The sequence below is a fragment of the Chroicocephalus ridibundus genome, chromosome 21, assembly GCF_963924245.1.
Source record: "Chroicocephalus ridibundus chromosome 21, bChrRid1.1, whole genome shotgun sequence".
Lineage (NCBI taxonomy): Eukaryota > Metazoa > Chordata > Aves > Charadriiformes > Laridae > Chroicocephalus > Chroicocephalus ridibundus.
In genome coordinates, this window is record NC_086304.1 from 2,956,355 (window position 1) to 2,966,547 (window position 10,193).

The window sequence follows — 10,193 nt, forward strand, 5'->3', positions numbered from 1 at the left end:
AGGGGACAGGGAGGGAGGAGGAGGATGAGGAGGGTGGAGGGGACAGGGAGGAGGGGTGCCGGTGAGGGCAATCCCGGCGCGGGGGGGTCCCGGCGAGGGGGATCCCCCAGCCCGGCCCGGCCCCGCTCCCTGGGGACCGGTTCAGCCTTCCCGGAACGCCGCGGGGGGGGCCGGGGCTGCCCCGCTCCGCTCCGCTCCGCCCCCCCCGGGGCCGCCCGTTAAAAGGGACAGAGCGGCGGGACCCGCTGTCACCTCCCGCTGTCGCGGTGTCGCCGTGTTGTCGCGGTGCCCGGGCCATGCGCCGCGCGCTCCTGGCGCTCCTGGTCGCCTCTGTCGCCTCTGTCGCCGCTGCCCCCGGCCCCGCGTGTCCCGTCACGGCACCGGAGGGAACCGGGACACGGGCCCGCGTGGGGCCGGCCCCGAGGAGAGCCAAGGTACGGCCGGGCTGGGATGCAGCGGAGCGGGATGGAGCGGGATGGACCGGACCGGGATGGGACGGGATGGGGCTGGACACACCGGACCGGGATGGACCGGGACACACCGGACAGGGATGGGTGGGATGGGGCGGGATGGACCGGACCGGGACGGACCGGGATGGGCTGGGATGGACCGTGATGAGGCGGGACACGCCGGACTGGGATGGGCTGGGATGGGGCGGGATGGGGTGAGACGCACCAGACCGGGACAGAACGGGATGGACCGGGAGGAGACGGGACACACCGGACAGGGATGGGGCGGGATGGACCGGGATGAGGCGGGACACAGCGGACCGGGATGGGTGGGATGGGGCGGGATGGACCGGACCGGGACGGACCGGGATGGGCTGGGATGGACCGGGATGAGGCAGGACACAGCGGACCGGGATGGGGCGGGATGGATCGGAGCGGGATGGGCTGGGATGAAGCGGGACGAGGCAGGACACAGCGGACCGGGATGGGCTGGGATGGGGCGGGACACAGCGGACGGGGATGGGGCGGGATGGATCGGATCGGGATGGGCTGGGATGGGCTGGGATGAGGCGGGACACACCGGACCGGGATGGGCTGGGATGGGCTGGGATGGGGCGGGACACAGCGGACCGGGATGGGCTGGGATGGGCTGGGATGGGGCGGGACACAGCGGACCGGGATGGGGCGGGATGGACCGGGATGAGGCGGGACACAGCGGACCAGGATGGGCTGGGATGGGCTGGGATGAGGCGGGACACAGCGGACCGGGATGGGGCGGGACACAGTGGACGGGGATAGAGCGGGATGGGCCGGGATGAGGCGGGACACAGCGGACCGGGATGGGGCGGGATGGACCGGGATGAGGCGGGACACAGCGGACCGGGATGGGCTGGGATGGGGCGGGACACAGCGGACGGGGATGGGGCGGGATGGATCGGATCGGGATGGGCTGGTCTGGGCTGGGATGAGGCGGGACACAGCGGACCGGGATGGGCTGGGATGAGGCGGGACACAGCGGACCGGGATGGGGCGGGATGGGGCGGGACACAGTGGACGGGGATGGAGCGGGATGGGCCGGGATGAGGCGGGACACAGCGGACTGGGATGAGGAGGGATGGATCGGACCGGGATGGGCTGGGATGGGGCGGGACACGGTGGACCGGGATGAGGAGGGATGGATCGGACCGGGATGGGCTGGGATGGGGCGGGATGGGGCGGGATGAGGCGGGACACACCCGACCGGGATGGGGCGGGATGGGGCGGGACACGGTGGACCGGGATGAGGAGGGATGGGGCGGGATGGGGCGGGATGAGGCGGGACACACCCGACCAGGATGGACCGGGATCGGGGGGGACACAGCGGACCGGGCCGAGCTTCCCCTCCACCTCCCGGAGCAGGGCCGGGACCCCCCGAGGAGGGAGGGGGGACACTGGTGTGGGGCTGGAGGCGATGGGGCGCACCGGGCACAGCACGGTACTGGAGGGCACCGACAGGGACATGTACGGTGATGGGGGACACGTACGGTGATGGGGGACACTGGCACGGTGTCACCAGTGCTGGGGGGAGGGGGGGCACCGGTCCCCTGCCCCAGCTCCCCGCTTCCCGGCAGCGCTTCGTCTCGGTGCCGCGGTATGTGGAGACGCTGGTGGTGGCGGACGAGTCGATGGCCCGGTTCCACGGCGCGGGGCTGCGGCGGTACCTGCTGACGGTGCTGGCGACGGCCGCCCGCTCCTTCCGCCACGGCAGCCTGGGCAACCCGGTGGAGCTGCGGGTGACGCGGCTGGTGGTGCTGGGCCAGGACACCCCCGGGCCCCCCGTCACCTCCAACGCCGCCCAGATGCTCCGCGACTTCTGCCAGTGGCAAAAAGGGCTCAACGTCCCCGACGAGGACAGTCCCCTCCACTTCGACACCGCCATCTTCTTCACCCGGCAGGTGAGGGGGGGGCGTGACGGCTGGGGGGAGGCGCGGGGCTCTTCGGGGTTCTGCAGGGTGGCTGGGGGCTGGCGACGTCCCTGGGTGTCCCCCCCAAGGTGTTTGGGTGCTGGCCAAGCCCCTGGGGTGTCCATGGGTTTGGGGGGCCAGCGGGGTCCCCAGGGCCCCTCCCGGGCAGTTTGGGTGCTGGCTGGGTTTGGGGGTGCCCCGATTTTCCCACCCCCCCACACACACACCTCCCCACACTCTGCCTGCCCCCAGGACCTGTGCGGGGCGGCCACCTGCGACACGCTGGGCATGGCCGACGTGGGCACCGTCTGCGACCCCGAGCGGAGCTGCGCCATCGTGGAGGACGACGGGCTGCAGTCGGCTTTCACGGCCGCCCACGAGCTGGGTGAGCGGCAGAGGCCGGTGGGGAGGGTGGCGGGGCGGGGGGGGGAACCCTCTGCCACCCGTGACCCCCTCCCCGCCAGGGGCTGACTCCGTCGTCCCCCGGCCACAGGCCACGTCTTCAACATGCTGCACGACAACTCCCAGCCCTGCCGGGAGCTGAACAGCCGCTCCGGAGCCACCCGCCGCGTCATGGCTCCCGTCCTCTCCTCCCTGGAGCCCGGCGAGATGTGGTCCCCGTGCAGCACCCGCTTCATCACCGACTTCTTGGACAATGGCCACGGTACGTCCCGGCACTGGAGGCCGGGGTGGGGGGGTGTCCTGGTGTAGCCACGTCCCATCCCGCTGCCCTCGGGGACCCCCGGTGCAGCGGTGCCGTGTCCCCGCAGGTCACTGCCTCCTGGACCAGCCTCCGGAGTGGCTGCGGTTGCCCTCGGAGCTGCCGGGCAGCGTCTACCCGGTGCTGCGGCAATGCCAGCTCGCCTTCGGGCCCGACTCGCGGCACTGCGGCGACCTGCAGCCGCCCTGCGCCGCGCTCTGGTGCACCGGCCACGTCGGCGGCCGCCCCGTCTGTCAGACGAAGCATTTCCCCTGGGCCGACGGCACGCCGTGCGCGCCCGGCAGGGCCTGCATGGACGGGCTCTGCGTCAGCACCGGTCGCGTGCAGGAACTCACCGTAAGTCCCGGCGTCGGGGGGCAGCGGGGCCGGTGTCCAGTCGCCGGCACCGGTTTGACCGCCCCCCCCCCCCCCCGGGTTTGGTTTGCCCGGCTGCAGACACCTGTGGACGGCAACTGGGGGCCGTGGGGGCCGTGGGGCGGCTGCTCGCGGACCTGCGGCGGCGGCGTCCAACTCTCCCACCGCGACTGCGCCGCGCCGGCGCCGCGCCACGGCGGCCGCTACTGCCAGGGCAAACGCACCCGCTTCCAGTCCTGCAACGTGGAGGAGTGTCCCGGGAGCACCCGTGAGTGGCACCGGCGCGGGGCAGGGGGGGTGTGCGGGGATGGCACCGGTCCCCGGGGGGCGGGGCGGGGGGGTGGCCGCAGGCTGCCACCGGCTGCTGACCGTACCCCACCACCTCACCGGCAGCGCTCGCCTTCCGGGAGGAGCAATGTGCCGCCTACAACCATCGCCCCGACCTCGTCAAGGGGCTCCCGGCCCCCCAAGACTGGGTGCCACGCTACAGCGGCGTCCCCGAGCGCGACCAGTGCAAGCTGACTTGCCAGTCCCAGACCCTGGGCTACTACCACGTGCTGCAGCCGAGGGTGAGTGTCCCCCCCCCCCCGCCGTCAACCCTGCCCGCCGGGCACCCCCGGGTGCCGCCGGTGGGCGCTGAGGCCGTGCCGCGCCGCAGGTGGCCGACGGGACGCCCTGCTCCCCCGAGAGCAGCGGGGTGTGCGTGCAGGGCCGCTGCGTCCCCGCCGGCTGCGACCGCGTCATCGGCTCCAAGAAGAAGTTCGATAAGTGCATGACGTGCGGCGGCGACGGCTCCGGCTGCACCAAAGTCTACGGCTCCTTCACCAAACCCCGGTGAGCACCCCAAGGGTGACGGCGGTGGCGGGCTGGGGACACGCACGTCACCCCCAGGCTGCCACCAACCCCCCCCCCCGCCTTCTTCCAACCCCCTCCGCCCCGCAGCTACGGCTACAACGACGTGGTGACCATCCCGGCGGGGGCCACGCACCTCCTGGTCCGGCAGATGTCGGCGGCCGGCGGCGAGGACGTTTTCCTGGCGCTGCGGCGGCCATCGGGCGGTTCCCTGCTCAACGGTGGCTTCGTCCTGGTGCCCTCCCCCACCGACGTGGTGCTGGCCGGCGGCGCGACCCTGCGCTACAGCGGGGCAACGGCGGCCACCGAGACGCTGGCCGGCCGGGGGCCGCTGCGGGAGCCCCTGGTGCTGCAGGCGCTGGTGGTGGACGAGCGGCGCCCGCCGCGTTTGAAATACAGCTTTTTCATGCCCCGGGCGCGGAGGCGGCCGACGACGGCCTGGGAGAAGCAAAAAGCCGAGATCCTGGAGATCCTCAGGAACCGCCGGCGCGACAAGTAGCGGCGGGAGCGCGGCCGGGACGCGGCTCGGCGCCGCTGCGCCTATTTATTCGGTTATTTATCGCCCGCCGGGAGCAGGGGCAGCGTCCCCCGGTGCAGGTAACCGCATCTACCTCAGCCCCTCGGCGGGCAGAGCTGGGGGGGGGGTCCCTCGGGCAGGATCCCGGGCCCCCCCAGCGCCGGCTGCAGCACCTCCCACACCCCCCCTCTCCCAGCGCACCCCCCCCAGCTGTAATTTATTGCAGTGCTGTTATTTAAAGCTATTTATGGAGCCGGCTGGCGTGACGCGTGGTGATGGGCACGGCGGTGCCAGGCACGGCCGCGGCCCTCGGGCGCAGCCGGGGCCGCGTTAACCCTCCCTCTCCGCTCCCACTGTCATTCCCCAGCGTCTTTTCCCCCCCACCCAAGGTGCCAGCAGCACCCCCCCAACCCCGTGTGTCCCCCCCCCAAAAACAGGGCACCGCCAGCTTTGCCCGGAACGGGACTTTATTGGGCGCCTCCTCCCGAGCGACCGCGCGCAGCCCCTCGGGGCGGCCGTGGGTCTGTCCCCCTCTCTGCAGGGCACACAGGGCCCAGCCACGCTGCCAGCCCCCCCCCCCCCCCCCCAAAGATGTCACGGGGCAGAAAATCCCCCCCATACACACCCCTCCATGGAGCCCTGCACCCCAGGGATGGCGGGGCTGGGTGCCCGCTCTGCCGGGGAGCCCCAGGGACCTCAGCACTGCGTCGGCTGGGTGCTGCCCCAGCTTTGGGGGTGGCAGATTCCCCCACCCCCGGGAGGGGCGTTGTGGTGGGGGTGGTGTCAGAGGGCTCCCGGTGCTGGGTTCGGAGGTGGTGACGCTCCATGGCGGCTCCGCATCCCGGCGCAAAGCTGCTGTCGAGGCGTTTCCAGCATCCTCCGGGAGCTCAGACGCAGCGGCTGGGCAGGGGGGGGCCGTACGCGGGGGCCGGGGGGCGGAGGGGTTGAGGGGTGGCAGCTCCAGGGGAAGGGCCAGCAGAGCACGAAGCCCGTCTGGGGGGAAGGGGAGAGGCGTGAGCCCCCCAGGATCCCCCTCACCGTCCCCGCAGCCCCCCCCCCCCGGCCCCACGCACCTTGCCCGGACCCCTCCCGCAGCAGCACCGGTTTGGGTTTCGGGGGGCACAGCCCCTCCCGGTTCCTCTCCTTCAGCCGGGGGCGTCTCATCCCTGACGATCGACCCGACCCGGGGGCGACGGGGACGTCACCGCCGACACGCAGCCACCCCCACTTGCCCCCGGTGCCCCCCACCAGCCCCACGTCATGCCCGTGCCCCCCCCACGGCCACCACCGCCTCCACCCCACCAAACTGGTCGTAAAACACGATGGTGAGGAAGGCCCCGAAGAGGAGGGACTGCAGCGGCAGGATGACGCAGCGAGCCCCGGGAGGGCACCTGCAGGTCAGAGCGGTGCCGGGGGCCGGTGCCAATGTGGGGGTCCCACCACGGTGCCGCCGCCCCTCCCGACGCGAGCTCCTCCGCGGAGGAGGGAGACGTGCCCCCCCGCGCTGCCCGCGCTCACGTCTGGACGGGGCTGTTGGCGACATCTCCTGCCGCCGCCATCCCTGCCGGGCTCCTGCCCGCCGGTGCCAGCCAAGCGGCCACCACCAGCCCCACGGCGTAGAGACTGGCCAGCCCTGGCGGGGAGCGAGCACTCCCGGACCCATATCCCACCGCCCAAACCTGCCGGCTGCCATGGGGCTGGGCACCCCCCGTGTCCCCCCAGCCCCGCGCCCACCCCGTGGCTCAGCTCCTGCCCGCAGAGGGGCCAGCAGACCCGGGAGCGGGGCTGCCCCACAGGGCCCCCAGTGCCTGGAGACCCCACAGGGATGGGGGACCCACTGGCCCAGCACCCCAGAGACCCTGAGGGGACAGGAGACCCACTGACCCGGTGCCCTGGGACCCCACGGGGATGGAGACACAGAGACCTGGTGCTTGGGGACCCCATGGGGACGGGGACCCAGAGACCCGGTGTTTGGGGATGCCATGGGGATGGGGGACCCACTGACCCGGTGCTTGGGGACCCCATGGGGTTGGGGGACCCACCAGCCATAGCACCCCGGCAGCCCGTGGGGCCGGGGAACACCCAACCCAGTGTCCTGGGGATGCCACGGGGACGGGGGACCCAGAGACCTGGTGCCTGGAGACCCCACGAGGATGGGGGACCCACTGGTCCAGCACCCCAGAGACCCTGAGGGGACAGGAGACCCACTGACCCGGTGCCCGGGGACCCCATGGGGATGGGGACCCAGAGACCCGGTGCCCGGGGGCCCCACGGGGATGGGGGACCCACCAACCCGGTGCTTGGGGATGCCACGGGGATGGGGGACCCAGAGACCCGGTGCCTGGAGACCCCACGGGGATGGGGGACCCACTGGCCCAGCACCCCAGAGACCCTGAGGGGACACGAGACCCACCGACCCGGTGCTTGGGGACCCCATGGGGACGGGGGACCCAGAGACCCAGTGTTTGGGGATGCCATGGGGATGGGGACCCAGAGACCCGGTGCCCGGGGACCCCACGGGGATGGGGGACCCACTGACCCGGTGCTTGGGGACCCCATGGGGTTGGGGGACCCACCAGCCATAGCACCCCGTCAGCCCGTGGGGCCGGGGAACACCCAACCCAGTGCCTCAGGAACCCCACGGGGATGGGGGACCCACTGGCCCAGCACCCCAGAGACCCTGAGGGGACAGGAGACCCACTGACCCGGTGCCCGGGGACCCCATGGGGATGGGGGACCCACCAACCCAGTGCTTGGGGATGCCACGGGGATGGGGGACCCAGAGACCCGGTGCCTGGAGATCCCATGGGGACGGTGGACCCACTGGCCCAGCACCCCAGAGACCCTGAGGGGACACGAGACCCACCGACCCGGTGCTTGGGGACCCTACGGGGATGGGGGACCCACTGACCCGGTGCTTGGGGACCCCATGGGGATGGGGGACCCACCAGCCATAGCACCCCGGGAGCCCGTGGGGCCGGGGAACCCCCAACCCAGTGCCTCAGGAACCCCACGGGGATGGGGGACCCACTGGCCCAGCACCCCAGAGACCCTGAGGGGACAGGACCAGGCCTGTTGTCACCCCCTGGGGAGAACCAGGGGGTGAGGAGATGGTGAGGGGACGGGGACACCTCTCCGATGAAGAAAGGCTGAGGGATTTGGGGCTTTTTAGGCTGGAAAAAAGGCGACCGAGGGGGGATCTTATCAACGCTTATAAATACTTCAAGGGGGGGTGGCAGGAGGATGGGGCCGGGTTTTTCTCAGCGGTGCCCGGCGACAGGACGAGGGGTGACGGGCGCAACCTTTGTCACCAAAGACAGGCCTCTGCTTTCCTTCTAAAATAGTTGTTTCTTACTAACCTTCTCACTGTGTGAGAAAACAGCTAATTATTGACTTTCTCGCGGTGTAAAAATAGTCAGCCACTGAGCTGATGGTACAGATAGCGATAACGAGGAGACAACCAGAAGTAGTTAATCACTTCAAGGTTCTTCTGTACGTCAAGTACGTACTCCTACACCAATTAGGGGAGTTACGGCTGCTTCAAAGAACATCCTCGTTATCTTCAAGGAGTTGCCAAGCTCACCTCAAACTCATACTGTCCTGAGACGACTCGATACCTTAAAAGGATAAAGGTGAGGAAGGGTCTCCTCACCCAAACGACCACCGGGACGCTCACGCTGGCGCGGAAGTGTTTTGCCGACGCGGCAAAATTCCATACGCGCGTGCGAAAAGGCTGGTCGGTCATCCTAATGAATATAGGATCACGGAATCGTTAGGGTTGGAAGGGACCTTAAAGACCATCTGGTTCCAACCCCCCTGCCGTGGGCAGGGACACCTCCCGCTAGATCAGGTTGCTCAGAGCCCCGTCCAGCCTGGCCTTAAAAACTTCCAGGGATGGGGCTTCCACCCCCTCTCTGGGCAACCTGGGCCAGTGTCTCCCCACCCTCACGGTGAAGAACTTCTTCCTAACGTCCAGAATCGACCCAGCTCTAGTGTTAACCCATTCCCTCTAGTCCTACCATGACCCGACATCCTAAAAAGTCCCTCCCCAGCTTTCTTGTAGGCCCCCTTCAGATCCTGGTAGGCCACTGTAAGGTCTCCTCGGAGCCTTCTTTTCTCCAGACTGAACAACCCCAACTCTGTCCCCGCGGGAGAGGTGCTCCAGCCCTCTGATCATCCTCGTGGCCCTTCTCTGGACACATTCCAGCACGTCCCTATCTCTCTTGTCGTAGAGGCTCCAGAATTGGAGGCGAGACTCCAGGCGGGGTCTCACGAGAGTGGAGTAGAGGGGGAGAATCACCTCCCTCGCCCTGCTGGCCACGCTTCTCCCCATGGAGCTCAGGGTATGATGGGCTTTCTGGGCTGCGAGCGCGCGCTGACGGCTCATGTGGAGCCTCTCGTCCGCCGGCATCCCCCACGTCCTTCTCTCCGGGGCTGCTCTCGAGCCAGTCGCTGCCCGGGATTGCCCCGACCCAGGTGCAGGACCTTGCGCTTGGTTGAACTCCGCAAGGTCGGCAGGGACCCACCTCTCCAGCCCGCCCACGTCCCTCCGGACGGCGTCCCTTCCCTGCGGCGCGGCGACGCGGCTCGCCGTCGAACACGTCGGCCTGGGTGGAGTTACGGATGGGGCAGGCGGAATAACGAGAATGTTCCGTGCGCAAATAATGGGGGAATATCGCTGGCCGGGGGGCGCCGGATTGGGGGGTTTTCCCCCCTGGCGCCCGACGTCGCGTGAAGCGATATCTCCCCTCTCCACTGCTTTGGGTTTCAGGGAACGGCTCGACCGTGGGAAGTTCCATCTCAACGCCAGGAGGAACTTCTTGACTTTTGAGGGCGGCAGAGCCCTGGCCCAGGCTGCCCAGAGAGGTGGTGGGGTCTCCGTCTCCGGTGACATCCAACCGCCCCCGGACGCGTTCCTGTGCCACCTGCTCTGGGTGACCCCGCTCTGGCAGGGGGTGGGACTGGGCGATCTCCAGAGGGCCCTTCCGACCCCGGCCAGTCTGGGATTCCGTGATTCCGTGAACCGTTTCCGCGCCGGCCCGCGGGCCACGGGGCTTTCCCGGCCACGGAGGCCTCGGACCGCTGCCCCACCGGCCGCCCAAAACCCCGAACGTCGTGGGGTGTCGCCCCCGGAGACGGCGCCAGGATGGAAAACCACGCCTTGCCCTCACCCCCTCCGCTAGCCACCTCCGCTAGCCCCTTCCCTCGCCCCACCACCAGCGCGCTGGCCGCCCTGGGCTTCCCCGCCTCAGCGCGGCCCCTTTAAGGACTTCCACGTCGTGGTGGCCACGCCCTCGCCACGTCAGCGCGCCCCCGCCGCGTCAGCACGCCCCGCTCCTTCTCGCTCTGCCTTCCAA

The 10,193-nt window shown here is 70.2% G+C and overlaps 1 protein-coding gene across 1 annotated transcript; it reads left to right on the top strand.

Moving 5' to 3' along the window:
• ADAMTS4 (ADAM metallopeptidase with thrombospondin type 1 motif 4) lies at positions 1–5,082 on the top strand. The gene is made up of 9 exons (XM_063357047.1): positions 1–434; positions 2,060–2,383; positions 2,645–2,777; positions 2,886–3,056; positions 3,163–3,449; positions 3,549–3,735; positions 3,861–4,036; positions 4,126–4,301; positions 4,410–5,082. The coding sequence occupies exons 1-9, from the start codon at positions 297–299 to the stop codon at positions 4,816–4,818; spliced, it is 2,001 nt and encodes a 666-aa protein (XP_063213117.1). The 5' UTR covers positions 1–296; the 3' UTR covers positions 4,819–5,082.
• The last annotated feature ends 5,111 nt before the right edge of the window (positions 5,083–10,193 follow it).